A 22,389-nucleotide genomic window follows, 5' to 3' on the forward strand; every position below is an offset into this window, starting at 1 on the left:
TCAACATGTGAAAGAGAAATCCTGGAAAGAGGTCTGGTTATGACCAGCCTTTTGTCCAGAGAATTTATCAACATGATTGAAAATTCTCACTTTTTATTATACTTTGAAGACAGATCTTTTAAGAAACATAATTTACTGTTCCTTTGCACCAATGTACTGTATAAAAAATAAAGACATTTTCTGAAATAAATACCAAGATCAAGGGCTGCACTTTTTCAACAGGATAACAACAAATTGCTGGTGAGTGGTCTAAAACTGTGATCTTGGTTGTCTCAACACTTTACCCATGTCAATGTCAGATTTGATCCTTCTTGTTCATTGTAACTTATTATAAATTGGGTGGTTCGAGTCCTGAATGCTGATTGACAGACAGACATGGTATATCAGACCTTATACCACGGGTATGTCAAAACATTTCTTTTTACTGTTCTAATTACATTGGTAACCAGTTTATAATAACAATACGGGACCTCTGGGATTTGTGGTATATGGCCAATATACCACGGCTAAGGGCTGTTCTTAGGCACAACGCAAAGTGGAGGCCATATACCACACCCCCTCGGGCCTTATTGCTTAATTATATAATGGCTCTTCTACAAAAAATGTGCACTAATGTCCTTAAGATAACCTCTACATTGGGTACTTTGCTTTCATTTCTTCCACAAATGCAATATATTCTTTTATGGCATCTTCTTTGGACTTTCCTATTGGATTGAAAATAGAAACAGGACATATTGAAGATTTGTGTTACATTCAAAACAGAGAGAGTGGAAAAGCAGAATAATACATTGTCCAAAATACTTACCTTCCTGTGCTTTCCAACCATCCCATTTAGATTTCCCTTGGAAGTCAAATATTCCCGGACGCTCTGTGGACACAACGGATACATCTTAAAGTTACTCTTACAACAAAAGATATTGCTTTAACTGGCAGGTATTGGCAGTCTGAAAGCCCATCGGACAAGTCGGGAGTCTTTTTTGGTTACCTGAAGATTATGATCCCTTGATTGTTAATGTAAAAAATAAGCTTCACTGAATAAAAATGTAAAAAGCAACCATTTCTATGAATTTACTGACTTACAGTTCATGTAATTGAAAATAAATTCATTAGCCCCTAATCTATGAATTTCACTGGGAATACAGATATGCATCTTTTGGTTACAGATATCTTTAAAAAAAAAAAATAAGTAGGGGCGTGGATCAGAAAACCAGTCAGTATCTGGTGTGACCACCATTTGCCTCATGCAGCCCGACACATCTTGAGTTGATCAGGCAGTTAATTGTGGAATGTTGTCCGACTTTGCCTTCAATGGCTGTGCAAAGTTGCTGTATTATGGCGGGAACTGGAACACGCTGTCGTACACGTCCATCCAGAGCATCCCAAACATGCTCAACGGGTAACGTGTCTGGTGAGTATACAGGACATGGAAGAACTGGGACATTTTCAGCTTCCAGGAATTGTATGCAGATCCTTGTGACATGGGGCCGTGCATTATTATGATGAAACATGAGGTGATGACAGCGGACAAACGGCACGACAATGGGGCTCAGGATATCGTCACGGTATATCTGCATTCAAATTGCCATCGATAAAATACAATTGTGTTCGTTGTCCGTACCTTATGCCTGCCCATACCATACCCCCACAATGGGGCACTCTATTCACAATGTTGACATCAGCAAATCGCTCACCCACATGCTGTCTGCCATCTGCCCAGTACAGTTGAAACCAGGATTCATACGTGAAGAGCACACTTCTCCAGTCTCCCTCGAAGGTGAGCATTTGCCTACTGAAGTCGGTTACGACATCAAACTACAGTCGGGTCAAGACCCTGGTGAGGATGACTGGCACACAGATGAGCTTCCCTGAGATGGTTTCTAACAGTTTGTGCAGAATTCTTTGGTTGTGCAAACCCAGTTTCATCAGCTGTCCGGGTGGCTTGTCTCAGACCATCCTGCTTGTGAAGAAGCAAGATGTGGAGGTCCTGGGCTGGCGTGATTACACGCGGTATGCAGTTGTTAGGCCAGTTGGACATACTGACAAATTCTCTAAAATGACGTTGGAGACGGCTTATGATAGAGAAATGAAGAACCAATTCTCTGGCAACAACTCTGGTGTACATTCCCGCAGTCATCATGCCAATTGCACATTCAGTAAAGACTTGAGGGACAAAACTGCACATTTTAGAGTGGTCTTCTGTCCCCAGCACAAGGTGAACCTATGTGATGATCATGCTGTTTAATCAGCTTCTTGATCTGCCACACCTATCAGGTGGATGGCTTATCTTGGCAAAGGAGAAATGCTCACTAACAGGGATGTAAACAAATTTGTGCCCAACATTTGGGAGAAATACGCTTTTTTTGCATATGGAACATTTACGGGATCTTTTAGTTCAGTTTAGTTCATGAAACCAACACTTTACATGTTGCATATATATATTTTTTTCAGTATATTTACATGCAGAAGTGCCATATATTGCTAACCTTCCACATACACGGGAGGAATCTGAAAAATAAGGTTGTTATCAGTAAATACATTCTCAGAGCAGGCTCAACTTGCCCGACTGCCATACAATGTCCGTCATTCACAAAGATCAGTTTCAGGCTTACTGGAATCCTTTGCAATTTGGTTTTTTTCACTTCTTAAATCACCTGCCCAATGGGGCAACCTCACCATCCTCAACTGGTGCAACTGTTGAAGTCACTTGCTGCAGGAAATAGGGCAACCCTTAATGTCAATCCCTGAATGGTTTACTCACAGTCAAAAAAGGCAGGTAAACAATTGATAAGTCAATACATTTCGTAACTCTTGAGAAATGCACATCCGAGACAAAATGATAAGCCTTGTAATAAGACACTATAAAAGCACTGCTGCAGGGAGAACATCCCAGAAATATTCTGTAATTGTCAATTAGGGGCAGTTTAAGGGAGAGTTAATGAAACCAACCATGGAAGTACTATATGTTGTAGCAAACTTCGGGGGTAGCCCCAACTGAGATTTGAACCTGTGAATGTCAAGCCAACACATGAACCGTTAAGCCAAGAGCGTACAGTTAAGGTGTTGGCTTGACAGGCGCTGGATCCGGGTTCGAGTCCCGGTCGGGGCTACTCCCCGAATTCACTTCAATATACTTTCATGGTTGGTTTCAATGACTCTCCCCTTAATTTACATTTTTTTTTGCTACAACTTCCGAGTCCGTTGGAGAGGAGTACAAATAGTATTCACTGACAAATAATAGACTTTGTGCGATTAAGATTCACAGAGCTACGCCTCCTCTGGCTTAAGCGATCACCACGCCAACCAGACATAGATTGATTAAGTGGAGACAGCTTGTGTCAATTGCAGAACATTTCCTTCCTGCAGCAGCACTAGTGGACAATGCTGGAAATATCAGTAAAAGCATAGTGCCTCAAAGTGCTCCAAAACTCCTGGCCATACTTATAAGACGTTGTAAGTACAGTATATTCGGAAAGTATTCAGACCCCTTGACATTTTGTTACATTACAGACGTATTCTTAAATGGATTCAATTGTTGCTTTTCCTCAACAATCTACACACAATACCCCATAATGACAAAGCAAAATCAGGTTTAGAAATTATTTTAAATTTATATATAAAAATTAAAAAAAACGTAAATATGACATTTACATAAGTACTCAGACCCTTTACTCAGTACTTTGTTGAAGCACCTTTGGCAGTGATTACAGCTTCAAATCTTCTTGGTTATGACGCTACAAGATAGCACACCTGTACTTGGGGAGTTTCTGCCATTCTTCTCTGCAGATCCTCTCAAGCTCTGTCAGGTTGGATGGGGAGCGTTGCTGCACAGCTATTTTCAGGTCTCTCCAGAGATGTTAGGTTCAAGTCCGGGCTTGGATGGGCCACTCAATGACATTCAGACACTTTTCTGAAACCACTCCTGCGTTGTCTTGGCTGTGTGCTTAGAGTCTTTGTCCTGTTGGAAGGTGAACCTTCACCCCAGTCTGAGGTCCTGAGCACTCTGGTGAAAGGATCTCTCTGTACTTTGCGCCGCTTATCTTTCCCTCGATCGTGACTAGTCTCCCAGTCCTTAACGCTGAAAAACATCCCCACAATAATGCTGCCACCACCATACTTCACCGTAGAAATGCTGCCAGGTTTCCTCCAGATGTGACGCTTGGAATTCAGGCAAAGGAGTTCAATCTTGGTTTCATCATAACAGAGAATCTTGTTTCTAACGGTCAGAGTCCTTTAGGTTCCTTTTGGCAAACTCCAATTGGGATGTCATGTGCCTTTTACTGAGAAGTGGCTTCCGTCTGGCCACTCTACCATAAAGGCCTGATTGGTGGAGTACTGCAGAGATGGTTGTCCTTCTGGAAGGTTCTCCAATCTCCACAGAGGAACTCTGGAGCTCATCCAGAGTGACCATCGAGTTCTTGGTCACCTCCCTGACTAAGGCCCTTCTCCTCCGATTTCTCAGTTTGGCCGGGCGGCGTACTCTTGGAAGATTTCTGGTGGTTCCAAACTCCTTCCATTTAAGAATATAGGCAACTGTGTTCTGGACCTTCAATGCTGCATAGTTTTTTTGGTACCTTTCTCCAGACCTGGCCTTCGTCACCATCCTGTCTCGGAGCGCTACGGACAATAAAACCCCAAACAGCAAGTAATGCAAAAGCACGGTGGCAAGGAAAAACTCCATAAAAAGAAGGAACCTAGGAAGAAACCTAGGCTCTGAGGGGGGGCCAGTCCTCTTCTGGCTGTGCCGGGTGGAGATTATAAGAGTACACGGCCATTTAAGGCAAAATGTTCATAGATGACCAGCAGGGTCAAATAATAATCACATTGCTTGTAGGTCAGTACCTCAGGAGTAAATGTCAGTTGGCTTTTCATTGTCGAGCATTCAGAGGTTGAGACAGGAGCTGCGGTAGAGCGAGTGAGTCGAAAACAGCAGTTCCGGGACAAGGTAGCATGTCCGGTGAACAGGTCAGAGTTCCATAGCCGCAGGCAGAACAGTTTGAAACTTGAGCAGCAGCACGACCAGGTGGACTGGGGACAGCCAGGAGTCATCAGGCCAGGTAGTCCTGAGGTATGATCCTAGGGCTCAGGTCCTCCGGGAGGGGAGAGAGGGTGAGAGAGAGATTTAGAGGGAGCATATTTAAATTTACACAGGACACCAGATAAGACAGGATAATTACACCAGATAACAGACTGACCCTAGCCCCCCGGCACAGACTATTCCAGCATAGATAATGGAGACAGGGGTGGGTCGGGGGACACTGGACCCCCGCACGGCGATACCCCCGGACAGGGTCAACCAGGCAGGATATAACCCCACTCTCTTTGCTAAAGCAGAGCCCCCACACCACTAGAGGGATATCAACAAACCACCAACTTACTACCCTGAGACAAGGCTGAGTATAGCCCACGAAGATCTCCTCCACCGCACAAGCCCGAGGGGGTGCAAAACCGGACCAGAATATCACATCTGTGACTCAACTCACTCAATTAACGCACCCCTCCTAGGGACAGCATGGAATAGCAATAGGGTCAGAGGCAGAGAATCCCAGTGGAGAAGTGGGAGCCGGCCAGGCAGAGACAGCAAGGACAGTTTGTCGATCCAGTTCCTTGCCGTTCACCTTCGCACCCCTGAGCCAGACCACACTCAATCATAGGACCTACTGAAGAGATGAGTCTTCAGTAAGGACTTAAAAGGTCGAGACCGAGAATGCCTCTCTCACATGGATAAGCAGATCATTCCATAAAATTGGAGCTCTATAGGAGAAAGCCCTGCCTCCAGCTGTTTGCTTAGAAATTCTAGGGACAATAAGGAGACCTGTTTCTTGTGACCGTAGCGTACGTATGCATGTATGGCAAGACCAAATCAGAGAGATAGGTAGGAGCAAGCCCATGTAATGCTTTGTAGGTTAGTAGTAAAACCTTGAAATCAGCCCTAGCCTTAACAGGAAGCCAATGTAGAGAGGCTAACACTGGAGTAATATGATCACATTTTTTTTTTCTAAACAGGATTCTAGCAGCCGTGTTTAGCACTAACTGAAGTTTATTTAGTGCTTTATCCAGGTAGCCGGAGAGTAGAGTATTGCAGAAGTCTGATCTAGAAGTGACAAAAGCATGGATTAGCTTTTCTGCATCAGTTTGACAAAAAGTTAGATTTTTGCAATGTTACGAAGATAGAAATAAAGCTGTCCTTGAAATATTATTGATATGTTCATCAAAAGAGATCCAGAGTAATGCCGAGGTCCTTCACAGTTTTATTTGTGACGACTGTACAACCTTCAAGAATAATTGTCAGATCCAACAGCAGATCTGTTTCTTGGGACCTAGAACTAACTATTTAAAAGTAAAAAAATATTCCGCCCTCCAGTTCCTTATGTCTGAAACAGGCTTCCAGGGTAGGCAATTTTGGCAAATCACCATGTTTCATCAAAATGGACAGCTGTGTGTCGTCCGCATAGCAGTGAAAGTTGGCATTGTGTTTCTGAAAGACATAACCAAGAGGTAGAATATATAGTGAAAACAATAGAGATCCTAAAATTTTACCTTGAGGAACCCTGAACCCTGAAACTTACAATTGATTTGCCAGAGGACAAACCATCCACAGAGACAAAATGATATCTATCCGACAGATAAGATCCAAACCAGGCAAGAACTTGTCCGTGTAGACCAATTAGAGTTTCTAATCTCTCCAAAAGAATCTGGTGATCAATGGTGTCAAAAGCAGCACTAAAGTCTAGGAGCACGAGAACAGATGCAGAGCTTTGGTCTGATGCCATTTAAAAAAAAAGGTAATTTACCAACTTCACGAGTGCAGTCTCAGTGCTATGATGGGGTCTAAAACCAGACTGAAGCAATTCGTATTTCATCATTTTTTCTTCAGGAAGGCAGTGAGTTGCAGAGCAACAGCTTTTTCCCAAACAATTTTTTTTTAGAGGAATGGCAGATTCGATATAGGCAGATCGTGACTTACATTTTCTGGGTCAAGGTTTGGCATTTTCAAGAAAAGCTTGATTTCCATCACTTTTAGTGAGTTTGGTACACATCCAGTGGATAGGGAGCCATTTATTATGTTCAACATAGGAGGGCCAAGCACAGGAAGTAGCTCTTTCAGTAGTTTAGTTGGAATAGGGTCCAGTAGGCAGCTGGAAGGTTTAGAGGCCATGACTATTGTCTCCATTGATCCTAGGTCCTGGCAGTTCTGTGCACTCAGGACAACTGAGCGTTGGAGGAATACGCAGATTCAAAGTGGAGTCCGCCATTTGCTTTCTAATGATCATGATCTTTTCATCGAAGAAGTTCATGAATTTATCACTGCTCAAGTGAAAGCTATCCTCTCTTGTTGAATGTTGCTTTTTAGTTAGCTTTGCAACAGTATCACATTTTTGGGGGGATTGTTCTTATTCTCCTCAATTAGGTTGGAAAATAGGATGATCGAGCAAGGCTCTTTGATATTGCATGGTATGGTCTTTCAAAGCTAGTTGGAAGACTTCCAGTTTGGTGGAGCACCATCTCCATTCCAATTGTACAAAAATAGATCCAGACTGTGGCAATGAGTAGGTCCGGAGACATGTTGGACAAAACCCACTGAGTCGATGATGGCTCCGAAAGCCTTTTGGACTGGGTCTGTGGACTTTTCCAAGTGAATATTAAAGTCACCACAAATTTGAATATTATCTGCCACGACTACAAGGTCCGATAGGAATTCAGGGACCTCAGTGAGGAATGCTGTCTACGGCCCAGGAGGCCTGTAAACAGTAGCTATAAAAAGTGATCGAGTAGGCTGTATAGATTTCATGACTAGAAGCTCAAAAGATGAAAATGGCGTCATTTTTGATGTTATTGTAAATTGAAATTTGCTCATAAATGTTAGCAACGCGTCCACCTTTGCGGGATGCGCGGGGGGATATGGTCACTTGTGTAACCAGGAGCGGCCTCATTTAACACAGTAAATTAATCAGGCTTGAGCCATGGTTCAAGGCCAATGACATCAAGATCATGATCAGTGATTAGTTCATTGACTGACTGCCTTGGAAGTAGGGATCTAAAATGAAGTTGCCCTATTTTGAGATCTCACAATCTCTTTCGATAATGACAGGAATGGAGGTGGTCTTTATTCCAGTGATATTGCTAAGGCAAACACCACCATGTTTTGTTTTGCTCAACCTAGGTCGAGGCACAGTCTTAATGGGGATAGCTGAGCTGACTATACTGACTGTGCTAGAGGCAGACTCCCCTAAGCTGGCTGCCTGCACCCAACTCATTGTGGAGCTAGAGGAGTTAGAGCCCTCTCTAAATTGACGAATAAGATGAGAGCACCCCTCCAGCTAGGATGGAGTCAGTCATTCCTCAGCAGGCCAGGCTTGGTCCTGTTTGTGGGAGAGTCCCAGAAAGAGGGCCAGTTATCTACAAATTCTATCTTTTGGGAGGGGCAGAAAACAGTTTTCAAACAGCGATTGAGTTGTGAGAGACTTCTGTAGAGCTCATCACTCCCGCTAAATGGGAGGGGGCCAGAGACAATTACTCGATGCCGACACATCTTTCTAGCTGATTTACAAGCTGTTGCTCTTGGTGACCTGTGACTGTTTCATCCAAACATCGTTGGCCCCGACGTAGATAACAAAATCCCTATAAGCTCTACACTCGCCAGTTTTAGCCTTAGCCAGCACCATCTTCAAATTAGCCTTTACTTCGGTAGCCCTGTCCCCTGGTAAACAGTGTATGATCGCTGGATGATTCTTTATGTCTAATATTGCAGGTAATGTGGTTGGCCAATGACTAGGGTTTTCAATTTGTCAGCTAATGGTGGGAGGCATCGACGGCTCAGACCCCGTAACGGGTGGAGAGACGTGAGAAGGCTCGGCCTCAGACTCGTTGCTTAATGGGGACAAGCGGTTGAAAGTTTGAGCGACACCGGTTGAGCATGCCGACAGCATTTCTTTCCAGAAGCCTTGAGAAAAGTGTCTGGATGCGGGGACTGTGCAGAGGATTTATACTACTATCTGTAGTTACCTGGAGGTACAGATGCTGTTCATCCTTTCCTACACTTAAATTGCCCTTGCCTAACGATTGCATCTGAAGCTGTGCTTGCAAGACTGCTATCCTGACCATAAGGCGATAGTTCTCCTGTATATTAGGAGTACAGAGACTGCAATTAGATGGCAATGTTAATTTAACTACTTTGCTTTTTCGGCTGGTGGAGGTCCTGTAGAACCATGTCCAGATAAATCAAATCAAATGTTTGATTTGATTTATCTGGACATGGTTCTACAGGACCTCCACCAGCCGAAAAAGCAAAGTAGTTAAATTAACATTGCCATCTAATTATCTAAGATAAAGCGTCCGGGGTGAAAAAGTTGAGCGAGGATAAAAATGAAGAAATTGGTAAATGTATTAAAAGTAAAAACCGAACATTTTGGCAGATAGCAAAGTAGCAACAAACAGCACGGAGACAAGTCCGGAAGATGAGGGCGGAACGATTGAGTCGGGTTTGACCCCACAGAGGATGAAAGGGTCCGAATACTTATGTAAATAACATATTTAAAAATAAAAAAAAGTTATACATTTGCAACGATAAAAAATAAAAAACTGTTTTCACTTTGTCGTCATTATGGGGTAGTATGTGTAGATTGATTTTTTAAAAATGATTTCACCTGTATTTAACCAGGTAGGCTAGTTGAGAACAAGTTCTCATTTGGAACTGCGACCTGGCCAAGATAAAGCAAAGCAGTTCGACACATACAACAAAGTAACACATGGAATAAACAAACATACAATCAATAATACAGTAGAAAAATCTATATACAGCATGTACAAATGAGGTAGGATAAGAGAGGTAAGGCAATAAATAGGCCATGGTGGCAAAGTAATTACAATATAGCAATTAAACACTGGAATGGTAGGATGTGCAGAAGTTGAATGTGCAAGTTGAGATACTGGGGTGCAAAGGAGCAAGATAAATAAATAAATACAGTATGGAGATGAGGTAGATTGGATGGGCTATTTATATGTACAGGTGCAGTGATCTGTGAGCTGCTCTGACAGCTGGTGCTTAAAGGGAGGTAAGAGTCTCCAGCTTCAGAGATTTTTGCAGTTCGTTCCAGTCATTGGCAGCAGAGAACTGGAAGGAGAGGTGGCCAATGGAAGAATTGGCTTTGGGGGTGACCAGTGATATATACCTGCTGGAGCGTGTGCTACGGGTGGGTGCTGCTATGGTGACCAGTGAGCTGAGATAAGGCGGGGCTTTACCTAGCAGAGACTTGTAGATGACCTGGAGCCAGTGGGTTTGGCAACGAGTATGAAGCGAGGGCCAGCCAACGAGAGCATACAGGTCGCAGTGGTGGGTAGTATATGGGGCTTTGGTGACAAAACAGATGGCACTGTGATAGACTGCATTCATTTTGTTGAGTAGAGTGTTGGAGGCTATTTTGTAAATGACATCGCCAAAGTCAGTGTCTAACCAGACACCTAGGTATTTGTAGTTGTCCACATATTCTTAGTCAGAACCGTCCAGAGTAGTGATGCTGGACGGGCGGGCAGCGATCGGTTGAAGAGCATGCATTTAGTTTTACTTGCATTTAAGAACAGTTGGAGGCCACGGAAGGAGAGTTGTATGGCATTAGAGCTCATCTGGAGGTTAGTTAACACAGTGTCCAACGAAGGGCCAGAGGTACACAGAATGGTGTCGTCTGCATAGAGGTGGATCAAAGAATCACCAGCAGCAAGAGTGACATCATTGATGTATACAGAGAGGAGAGTCAGCCCGGGAATTGAACCCTGTGGCACCCCCATAGAGACTGCCAGAGGTCCGGACAACAGGCCCTCCGATTTGACAAACTGAACTCTTATCGGAGAAGTAGTTGGCGAACCAAGCGAGGCAATCATTTGAGAAACCAAGGCTGTTGAGTCTGCCAATAAGAATGTTGTGATTGACAGAGTCGAAAGCCTTAGCCAGGTCGATGAATATGGGAAATGTTGTATTTTATCCATTTTAGAATAAGGCTAATGTAACAAAATGTGGAAAAAGTCAAGGGGTCTGAATACTTTCCGAATGCACTATATGCAATTATATCTTGATGCTTAAAGTGGTACAAGAAAGATTAGGCAATAATCAGGGATTTGGCTTCGAGGTGCAACCTGTAGAACAGGTTGAACAGAATGACTCACCCGTGTTGACGTTGCCAAGTGTTGCCTGCTTGTACAAACCATATACTACTGCTAGTTCAGCGTAGCTAGGTTGTACCGTCAGCCTCCTCACCTCATCCGCAGCCTTTTCAAATTCAGCCTTGAAAAATAAAACATGTTTTGTATTGCCATCTTTGTGGGGACCAAATAATTGATTCTCATCCAAAATCCTATTTTCCCTAAATCTAACCATAACCCTAAAACCAACCCCTATACCTAACATAGCATTTTTTATTTTTTTATTGTGGGGACCGACAAAATGTCACCACTTGTTAAAATTTTCCTTGTACAATCCTTGTGAGGACTTCTGGTACCCAGAAGGATAGTTCCAAAATATATACAAAAATCCATATATACGGACAATATGTATAAATAACTTAGCTTATGCCAAAGAAAATAGTTGTACACCACGTTGTGCCATGTGTTAAAATTATTTGTAACCGATTGAAAATAGGATGAATACCTTAACACACAAAAAACATCTCACTATGACAAAGTCAATCCTGTGACACAGTGAAAATGTATATCTACACTAAGCTACATGCAGTAGCTTCAAAACAGGTAAACGGCAACAAACAATTTTTTTAAATGAAATGCACAGTAGATTCAGGTATTAACACCTGGAAGGTACTAGTAACAATTTGACTTATGACTTTGGGTTAGATACTGCACAAATAAAATATAAAACTACGTTTCTGCTTACCATAGACATGTTGTTCCCCAGAAAAAGACCCAGCTACTCCTTGCATGTGGAAATGCTCACTTCCGCGATTCTGTCTTACCTTTCACCTTTGAGTGGGTGGTGACATATCAAATTCCATTGCAAATGCTAAAGGAATGGGGAGGTGACAAATGCAATAGCCTATAGCTACCACAAGAGGCCAGCATGTGTCCACAGTCGATCTCCAGGTCAGTAAGGATAGTGAGTGGCAAGTAAATACATTCATGAACTTCTGCATAACAAAGAATGGGTAAATTGTGGAAAATGGTGTGTTTATTCTGCCAATAAGCACTATAAGAATATACATGTCTTTGATTTCCTTTTGTGGATAAACCTATGGAACTTATTGCATTTAACAGAAGAAATGTAACAGTCAGAATATAAAATAGCTCTTACAATTTCACATGTACCATAGAGTCACCATGACAGCCGGTTAGTTTGATTGTTCAATAAAATTAGTACATTTTATACAATGTCATCATTTTTAAATTATACTTATAACAGTTTAACATCAACACAAAAACAAAACATGAGCTATCCTCGATTGGGTTTGGTGCCAGCAACAATTTGGGACTCGATAGTACATTTTTGCAATCTTCCGACAATATATTTTCACAATCTTTGGTACACATTTGATCTTTGAAAGACTCTGACCAGGTAAAGTATAAACATTATAGTGCATTCATTGACACATCAAAACAATGCAACAATAGCCTAAGGCAAAAAAATATAAAGGTCTATTTTTTTTAACACATCGCCGATGCAGTAAGAAGTGATTACACAGCAGAAGCAGGCATGACACCACCGAACAACCGATGACATTGCTGTGAGGTGCAACATTTTAGCTCTGACTGACCACAGCAGGCAAATCAGACAGCTGAGCCAGATTCAGCCACGAGTAGGGCAGACAGAGCTGAGGCATCTAACAGCACTACAACTAGTGTTGGATGCCCAGGCTTCCCTCACGTTGAAGTGTAAGCCTGAGACAGTACAAGGTTGTTTTTTTACCTGATAGCATTGGATGCCCAGTATCTGACTGGCTAAGACACCAGTAGAAAGACAATGACAATGTCTGGTTTCCAGTTTAGTTAAAGGGAGTAGTGGCAGCGAATTAAAAGCAGCACTATAATAGTCATCTCCAAAATGCATCACTGTACATGTGTCAGAGGCTTAGTGAGCAATAGAACCATAGTTAATTTCTCTTGATAAATATACCAAGTTAGATGGTAGTGCTAGAGATGACATGTCTACCAAACAAGAAGCATGTTCACGAGTATAACAAAGGCCAATGAAATCCCTAAATTGCTTTTGATGCATAAGGCTACTGTTGGTGAGATTACATCCCTTAATATGACAGTCAGTACTTCTCTCCCATCTCCACTTGCCTGCCTCTGTGTGTGTGTGTGTGTGTCTTCCATGCTTCCTTCATTCAACCCTGCATGTAAGACTAAATCAAGCATCTCTCAAACATTACTGATGTCCTCCTGTGATGGCCCATTACACTCGTCCTCAGGCAGTGTGAACCGGATGGCTCGGCTTTTCTCCCAACCCCTCCTGATACGACTCAGCCGGAGAGCCACGCATGGCAGGGACAGAGCCAGCCTCCCCAGCAGCACAGCCAGCGGCAGGGCCAGCACCAGCAAGAAGGTAGGAGGGAGGTAGAAGCGATACTGCTCCGGGTCCAAGCCCCGGTCCCAGCCATAGGTCAGCGTGTGGAGGGTGGCCATCAACATGGCCATGTAGCCCAGTCTGGACTGGAGGGGAGAAAGAGAGAGGACCATGATAATTAATAACTTTGAGTTGAACTGAATCTGGGTGATAGCTGGCTTCAGATGTACTCACAACAAATTCATTTGGTTTGAAATCCAGCATTTTCATTCAATACAATGTCAGGTCATGAGATCTGATGGCCAATTTCAAATCAAATCAAACTTTGTCACATGCGCCGAATACAACAACTGTAGACCTTACCGTGAAATGGTAAACCCTTAACTAAAAGTGCAGTTCAAGAAATAGAGTTAAGAAAATATTTACCAAATAAACTAAAGTAGAAATAATAAAAAGTAACAATAACGAGGCTATATACAGGGGTACAGATTACCGGATCAGTGTGCGGGGGTACAGATTTATTTGTACATGTAGGTAGGGGTGAAGTGACTATGCATAGATAATAAACAGCGAGTAGCAGCAGTGTACAAAAAAAATGGAGGGGGGGGAGGATCAATGTAATAGTCTGGTGGCCATTTGATTAATTGTTCAGCAGTCTTATGGCTTGGGGGTAGAAGCTGTTAAGGAGCCTTTTGGTCCTAGACCTGGCGCTCCGGTATCGCTTGAAAATGTCAGTTTAGACACTTTTAGCCCCGCGGCTTTGTGAATGTTGACCTGTTTAAAGGTCTTGCTCACATCGGCTACCGAGAGCGTTATCACACAGTCATCCAGAACAGCTTGTGCTGTGCATGTATGTGTTGCTTGCCTCAAAGCTACCGAGAGCGTTATCACACAGTCATCCAGAACAGCTTGTGCTCTCGTGCATGCTTCAGTGTTGCTTGCCTCGAAGCGAGCATAAAAGGCATTTAGCTCGTCTGGAAGGCTCGCGTCACTGGGCAGCTCGCTTCTGGGTTTCCCTTTGTCGTCCCTAATAGTTTTCAAGTCCTGCCACATCCGACGAGTGTCAGAGCCGGTGTAGCAGGATTCAATATTAATCCTGTATTGATGCTTTGCTTGTTTGATGGTTCGTCTGAGGGCATAGCGGGATTTCTTATAGGCGCCCGGATTAGTGTCACACTCCTTGAAAGCGGCAGCTCTAACCTTTAGCTCGATGCGGAATTTGCCTGTAATCCATGGCTTCTGGTTGGGAAATGTACATACGGTCACTGTGGGGATGATGTCTTCGATGCACTTATTGATGAAGCCGATGACTGAGGCGGTATACTCCTCAATGTGATTGGATGAATCCCGGAACATATTCCAGTCTGTGCTAGCAAAACAGTCCTGTAGCGTAACATCCGCGTAATCTGAACACTTCCGTATTGAGCGAGTCACTGGTACTTCCTGCTTTAGTTTTTGCTTGTAAGCAGGAATCAGGAGGATAGAATTATGGTCAGATTTGCCAAATGGAGGGCGGGGGAGAGCTTTGTATGCATCTCAGTCTGTGGAGTAAAGGTGGTCTAGAGTTATTTTCTTCTGGTTAAGTTTGCCTGCATTAAAAGTCCCCGGCCACTAGGAGAGCCACTTCTGGGTGAATATTATATTTTATATTAAACGTTAAAATACACTTACAAACTCTTGAAATGATTATAATCCCCCCCCCCAATACATTGCCAATCAAACCCCTTTATGAAAGACTAAATGCAAATGAAGTTGGCCTACCCAGATGTACAGAACACCTGGGAGATGATTGTTGACCTTTGAACCTTCTACATAACCTTTTAGTAACTCAACATCTTAGTGAGGTGAAAGGAAGTGGTGATTTGAGTGGTATATTATATGTGCAGTATATTAGCTCATCATGGAAGCACGAGTATAGTAAAGAGGCCCAAGGGAACAGTATGACCTACAAGCTCAACATTTGTCCTTAATGAGCCCCTGTAGTCAGCGTGTGTGTGTGTGTGTGTGTGTGTCTGTGTCCGTGTGTGTTCCCTCTAATTATTAGCACAGTACAGGGCACTACAGAGAGCAGCTGAATTATAATTACCCTTGACAGGTGGGAAGGTTCAGTCGTGACTCACCCATTTCATCATCATCCCTAAATATACACAGAAAAAAATATAAACGCAGCATGTAAAGTGTTGGTCCTGAGCTGAAATAAAAATGTCCAGAAAATGTCCATACACTAAAAAAAAGTGTATTTCTCTCAAATGTGTTTACATTCTGTTTAGTGAGCATTTCTCCTTTGCCAAGATAATCCATCCACCTGACAGGTATGGAATATCAAGAAGCTGATTAAACAGCTTGATCATTACACAGGTTCACCTTGTGCTAGGGACAATAAAAGGCCACTTTAAAATGAGCAGTTTTGTCACACAACACAATGCCACAGATGTCTCAAGTTGAGGGAGCGTGCAATTGGCATGCTGACTGAAGGAATGTCCACCAGAGCTGGTGCCAGATAATTGAATCTTCATTTCTATACCATAAACTGCCTCCTTAGTCGTTTTAAAGAATTTGGCAGTACGTCCAACCGGCCTCACAACCGCAGACCACATGTAACCACACCAGCCCAGAACCTCCACACCAGTCTTCTTTACCTGCGGGATCGTCTGAGGGGGGAGCATCTGCCTGTAATAAAGCCCTTTTGTGGAGAAAAACTCATTCTGATTGGCTGGGCCTGGCTCCCCAGTGGGTGGGCCTGGCTGCTAAGTGGGTGGGTCTACGCCCTCTAAGGCCCACCCATGGTTGCACTGCTGCCCAGTCATGTGAAATCCATAGATTAGGGCCTAATTTATTTATTTCAATTTGACTGATTTCCTTATGAGAACTAACTCAGTAAAATCTTTGAAATTGTTGCATGTTGCGTTTATATTTTTGTACAGTATACATGTGTATTACTTAAAATACTTAATGCATCTAATTTTACCAATAATTATACAAGGCTCTGTTAAGAGTCAGTGCGAGTTAACAGTTCCTAATACCAGCCTAACTCACTTAAAGCGATGGCCGTCTGTCGTCAGCACTACGAATCAGCTGGACTGAACTCACTACACTGTCTGGCTGGCTGCAAGCTTAAGGGACTGCAGGACTGTAATCTTGATGGAGAATAATGCTCAAATGTTTTACTGCGGCTTCGGGCTGTAGGCAGACAGGCCATTCTGACAGGCCAAGCAGAACCCAGGCCTTTTATCACACGAACTAGCAGCATGTGACTAATCTGGCGCCGACTGGATCAGCTTAGCATACATATGAAGGGAAAGTTCTAAATGCTCCAAAGGAGGACAAATCCCTGGAAAATGGAACCATAACAGTAAAGTTCCCCCTTTATGAATTCCGCGGCATGCGAGGAGAAGAGTTGACACACACAGCTCAGAGGTTGTCTTTCTACAGTAGGCTACAATGTTAAATTTGTTTTGCCAGTCTTTGACTGCTTCATTGAACTACTGCTCATGTACACAGAAAAGGTGTCTGTGCAAATGCGCTGACCTGTACGAAGCTGAACTCCCTCCAGTTGAGCGAGTTTCCCACAGTGGGCAGTGAGGAGATAGCCAGCAGAGAGAGAAGGCCCAGGGCCAGGATGCCTATAGACAGATACAGCTCCATCCTCCACACCTCCTCCTCTACCCACGAGTCTTCCTGGCCTACCTTCACCTGCACAGTAAACACACATTGTTGCTTACTGCGATGTCAAGTGGTTACACTATGAATAAGCCATTACAAATGTTTTACCATATTGAAAACGTTCTAAATGCTGATGTAATGTTTTTAATGCTTTAGAACTATACATTTATAATAGCAATACTAATTCATTAATAGTATGTAGGCTAAACTATTTTCTCACCTGTTTGAAGGCAGCGTTGAGCAGCTTGTAGCGAGCAGACCTGCGCATGGGCAAACACAGGCTGTAGACGGCGTGCAGCGCTGCGCAGAGGAAGGCACAGAGGCCCAACTGCTTCCGCTGCTGCAGCCAGCGATCCAACCAGTTGGGGAAACGCCTGTACTTGGTGCCCCACGACAGCTGCAGGAAGGCAGCCACAAGGCCGGGCAGGTAGACCAGAGCCAGGGTCACCAAGGCCACCGAGGGGAGTGTCACGTTTACCATCTCCACCGGAATTTTGTAGAATGTGCTCTTCCCTGCCGTGGCATACGGGTGGACGACGTCACGAAGAAAGTTGTAGGCGTAGAAGAAGAAGAAGAGGCCGAGGGTGGAGAGACATGGGACGCGCCACGAGGGGAAGAGGTACAGGGGGGTGTTCTCTATCTCCTGGGCAGAGGAGAGGCGGCCCATGTCAACAGGGATGAAGCCCAGACTGCGGCAGATCTGGAGTACAGCGCTCTTGGCCTTACTACTGTCACTGCAAATCAGCACCTGGATAGTAAAGAGGCGAGAGTCACAGAAGAGTGTCAGGGAAGGGAATCTTCACCAAGGAGAACCCAACTGAAGAGACACAATACTTTACCAATAGCCTACATCACATAGTTTAGCTACAATAACACCATATGACCAACACCTGTGATAATATGGTTGCAACATGAGAATGTGAAACATGTAACATTACATAAACTGTGGACATTGTCCGGTTTAGAGCAAAAGACTATAAAACAGTACATCCAAATGTAATTCAGAGTAGTAATGTCTGTCTGTCTTCTCTGGCACTGTTGTGTGTGCAGAGGACTTAGGCTTTACCTGTCTGCTGCCGTCCCTTGGCCCCGTCTGCAGGCTCCAGGCCGAGATCACATTGAAGGCCTTCACCACACTGCTCCCTGGGAAGATATTGGCCAGCTGCTCCGCGTAGGACTGCTTATCCCTGTTGATCTTAGTACCATTACTAACATCCACCAGAGTCTTCCCCACTAGCGGCTCCTTCAGCCCAGCCAGGGTGGAGTAGTGCTCGGGGAAGAGGGCCACGAACACCAGGTCAGCCTGGGTGGCAGCCTGGTGCTGGGTGGTCACCTCAGCCTCCTCGGGAAAGAGGGAGGCACAGCGCTTGGGATTACGGCTACCCACTACCACCCGGTACCCAGAGGCTACCAGCCTGGTGGCTAAAGAGCGGGAAAAGTCACCTGTGCCCAGGATGCCAACCAAGGGGGTACCTGGATCAGAAATTGAGGTTTTGAGGTGTCTGGGGCTGGCACCACCAAGTATAAGAGGCTTCTTCATCTCCTCCTGGGGCATCCTGTCCTGAGCTGAAAAAAAATGAAAGGTCGCTAACATTGTTAAATGTCTATCAATAGACAATTGTGTGTGCAGCATTCAATGTAAAGATGATTTTGTTATTGACACTGATTAACACTGATGTAACGTTGATTCAACTGGCAAACTAGCTAACGTAAACTCACCCCATTCCGTACAAATGTGCGCAGCCGCAACATTCAAACGAGGCTACAAAGGAAACTAATGGGACTGTAGCGACTTTGTTGACTTCAAAATCGGGGGTGTGAACTACGTTTCTATTCAAGCGTTGATCGACATAGTAATGGCTCTATAGTATTGGAGAAAAGTTGAAAAAAACAGACCCTCCGTTACATCGTGTCATGACGTAACGTACGGCACGCATAAAGAAACTAGTTTTGTATTACAATCTCTCTCCACCAGGTGTAGCACTTCTCTCATCGTTTAAAAACAAGAAATTGACAGTGACTGGGGTAAGGGGGGATACCTAGTCATTTTTTGCATCATTGCATGCGATCATCATTCTCAAAGCCGCTGTTTACTTCTAAGATCACCTTAGCACCGCCCTAAAAACCAGATTCAAATTCGACACAAACCTTCAAATAGGTATGGAATGACACATTATATAAACTCTTTGTAGTGTTTTATTTACATTTTATAGTCGATAAGGTGATAAATTGGACAGATCGAGTGAAAAAAAGCAATTTTCCCACACAACATCTCTCCTTCTCACTATCACGCATTAATTTCGCTTCCCCACCCGCCATTTTTTTTAAAGACCCTACGCGCTCATTGCCTGCTTGAATTATGCATAAACAGGCAGCGTTTAGGTCATGTAATTAATTCTGTTGGAAAGGGGAGAAATGGTGCTTTACAGTGGTATTGACATTACAGTTGATCTGGAAGTATTATGTTTCGGGGGAGCTAAAATAAGGGCAATTGTACGGACCAAGGCGATGTACGAGTTTACGTTAGCTAATGCAACCTGCTTTATAACTGCTATAACCAACTAGCTAGCGAACTTGTTACTACTACTACTAGGCCAGCGAAGTTACTAGCTATACATCCTTTATTTGTGCACACCTCAATAGTTAGACATTGAGGTATTGAAGCCAGGGCTGCGCATATTGATATTCTAGCTAGCAAACGTTACTCCTACTCAAAGGAGAGCGAACGCTAAGTTACTTAGCTAGCTAACAGTTAGCTAGCTAGCTGTGCAGGCTAACGTTACCTACCTGTTATTGCTTGGTTGAAAGCAATACTTGCTAGCTAACTTTTTGCTCCAAAATAAAGAACACGGAACTACCAACTCTTTTCGACAAACTTGGCCAACTTCTAAAAATGTCCTATTTATACTTTAACTAGTTAGCTACAGCAAAACAGTGGCCACAAATTATTGTTGAATTCATGTTTTTTTGGCTCACCTTTCTCGACGTCTGTGTATTTATGTCTTGCGCTCATAACTTTGTGACTCAGAAATCCGTCCCCGCCCCAACTGCCCCCTCTGTGTGAAGAAGATAAGTTCTTCCCCAAACTGACATGAGAGTTGGCCTACAATAGGCTAGGACTGGCCATTCAGTTAACAGTAGCAACAGTATACGTAATTCCTATCAAGAAGACAGCAGTCAACCCATAATTAACATGGTTCGAAAAGCTCTGACTCGTATGTAAAATTGATTGCAGTGTCTGTGGGTATTTAGGATTTTTCTTTCAAGATGTTCTCTGTGGTGCATTCATTTTGCATTGGATGTTTGACTTGCTGTATCACACGTTTATTTTCCATGGGGATCTTAAATGCTGCTGTTTTAAAAGTCAGCCCAGGGATTTACTGTAAATTAGAAACATAGGCCCACTAAAAGTAAAAGGGAGATTTGACTGCAGGTCAGAGGCTGTCAACACTTGTCTGCCTTTGCCAACTGTAGAAGGTTAAATGTATCCTTCAGGCTTACATGGTTTCGTCTGTCTCTCTCTACTCACATAACCTACATTTGTCCATTTTCTATCCATTTGTAAATAATGGATTTTGATGATAATTGATTAACATATTTGACCTATGACTATAACCTATGATGGACATATTGTAATCTAATTTTGGAAAGTCATGTGGCATTGATTGCGCAGTATGTTTTGACTTGAGTAGGCTACATCCAAATGTTATGTGACTCCATTGCCATGCCTCTCCTATGTCAGACATCGCCATATATTGCTGCAGCATTTAAGGCCACTTTAAACTCTGACTTTACACTCCGAGATCCGTTATGGCATCAGTGTTTGTGGTTAACTTTCATCTCAGCCGACAGCTCTATCTGGGCTCATGTTGGATGCCAGGCATGTCCAAACCATTTCCCCGCCTGCCTTGCTCCCAAGCCCTGGCTGCTCCGCCGCATTACTGTAACCTTCCCGGCTCCATCGGTCAAGAGGAGCGCGTAAAGCTGGGATTTCTGTGGAAAGCCTCAGCCTTGATCACAGAATCACACAAATATATGACCATCGGCATCCTTTAACTCGTCCGTGACTGATTTGGAGTATAATATCACACTACTCCCTCTTGTAATCTATAAATCACAGAGCATTTAATGTGTTTTATTGGAAATAAATGACACAGGACCAACGTTTTTTCATGAAGATTGTATACATATTTCATATACATGAACCTGTGTTTCAGTCTATTTTAACATGTAATATTTCCCTTTGTGCCACCAACTGTAAGAATGCATTTGCCTACCAGCAGCAGAGAACCATTGCCACATTCAGTGTACTTACAGTGAGGGGCTAAGTTATTTCTCTTCTACAACATGTTTTAAGTGTATAATGTAAAGACTTGATTTGTAACAGAACAAGGGACTACTCACTCTGTGACCTTTAGGGTCAAAGGTCAACAGAGATCCAGCCAAGTCTAAAAACCTTTGTCCACGTCATTCACTGGCACCACTGCCCAAATCTTTCTCCCAGACTGAGGACATGTTGTCATTATGAGCTGGGCAGTTGGCGCTAATGCAGCCCAGCAGACCTTGACTCTGTGAGTCAGTCTCACTGCATCAGATAACGTAGACTGGGCTGGAGAACTGGGTCAGGCTAGAGTTGGAGCCTGGGAGCAGACATGTATAGCGAGCAGTAGCAACTCATGGTCAGCGTATTGACAATGGAACACGTTGGTGCTTCAAAATTTGGACACATACACAGACAGCGGCGCAGACCAACGTAAAATTCTGTGTTTACCTGGGATTTTGCTGATGATATTTCAATGGGCATTGCTCACATGATTTCAAACAAAATTATTGCATTGTACCATATGTCAGTCTGCATTTTCCTAACTAAGGTTGGATATACTGTACTGGGCTATGTGACATTTGATTGAGTCCTCTACCTCCATTGGCCTCTGAAAAAATATCATCCTCCTAACGAGATGTGTGATTAGGGAAATTGTACCCTATGAATCTACCACAGGGCAGCGGTCGGTTCATTGCAACGACCTCCATAGCATGGATAGTGGTGCGCCCTTGCCTCCCTCTTTCCATGGGTGTATTGTTCAAATCCCTGGTAGTTCACATCAGCAGCCATGTGAGTAATGAGGCAGTAAGCATTTATCCTTTGTTGATGGAAACAAATGTGTTTATACTGAACTGGGTGGAGCACCGAGAGAATTCGGTTTAATTTGTGCTATATGAAA

At 43.5% G+C, this 22,389-nt stretch overlaps 2 protein-coding genes across 4 annotated transcripts; both read right to left on the reverse strand.

Moving 5' to 3' along the window:
- Positions 1–76: 76 nt before the first annotated feature.
- Positions 77–11,977, reverse strand: LOC112266481 (acyl-CoA-binding protein). Its single transcript, XM_024443974.2, has 4 exons — positions 11,879–11,977; positions 11,158–11,275; positions 806–868; positions 77–704 (listed from the first exon to the last, which is right to left on the reverse strand). The coding sequence occupies exons 1-4, from the start codon at positions 11,885–11,887 to the stop codon at positions 631–633; spliced, it is 264 nt and encodes an 87-aa protein (XP_024299742.1). The 5' UTR covers positions 11,888–11,977; the 3' UTR covers positions 77–630.
- A 170-nt stretch (positions 11,978–12,147) lies between these two features.
- LOC112266482 (metalloreductase STEAP3) lies at positions 12,148–20,290 on the reverse strand. 3 transcript variants are annotated; one of them, XM_024443977.2, is made up of 6 exons: positions 20,144–20,290; positions 18,234–18,733; positions 17,388–17,915; positions 17,033–17,197; positions 15,591–15,641; positions 13,518–13,650 (listed from the first exon to the last, which is right to left on the reverse strand). In XM_024443977.2, the coding sequence occupies exons 1-5, from the start codon at positions 20,178–20,180 to the stop codon at positions 15,636–15,638; spliced, it is 1,236 nt and encodes a 411-aa protein (XP_024299745.1). In that variant the 5' UTR covers positions 20,181–20,290; the 3' UTR covers positions 13,518–13,650; positions 15,591–15,635. The 3 variants fall into 3 exon arrangements, with proteins under 3 accessions (XP_024299743.1, XP_024299744.1, XP_024299745.1); XM_024443975.2 differs by lacking the exon at positions 15,591–15,641 and having other exon boundaries at positions 12,148–13,650; XM_024443976.2 differs by lacking the exons at positions 15,591–15,641; positions 20,144–20,290 and adding an exon at positions 19,955–20,115 and having other exon boundaries at positions 12,148–13,650.
- Between the last annotated feature and the right edge of the window lie 2,099 nt (positions 20,291–22,389).

Source organism: Oncorhynchus tshawytscha, linkage group LG14 (assembly GCF_018296145.1).
Source record: "Oncorhynchus tshawytscha isolate Ot180627B linkage group LG14, Otsh_v2.0, whole genome shotgun sequence".
NCBI lineage: Eukaryota > Metazoa > Chordata > Actinopteri > Salmoniformes > Salmonidae > Oncorhynchus > Oncorhynchus tshawytscha.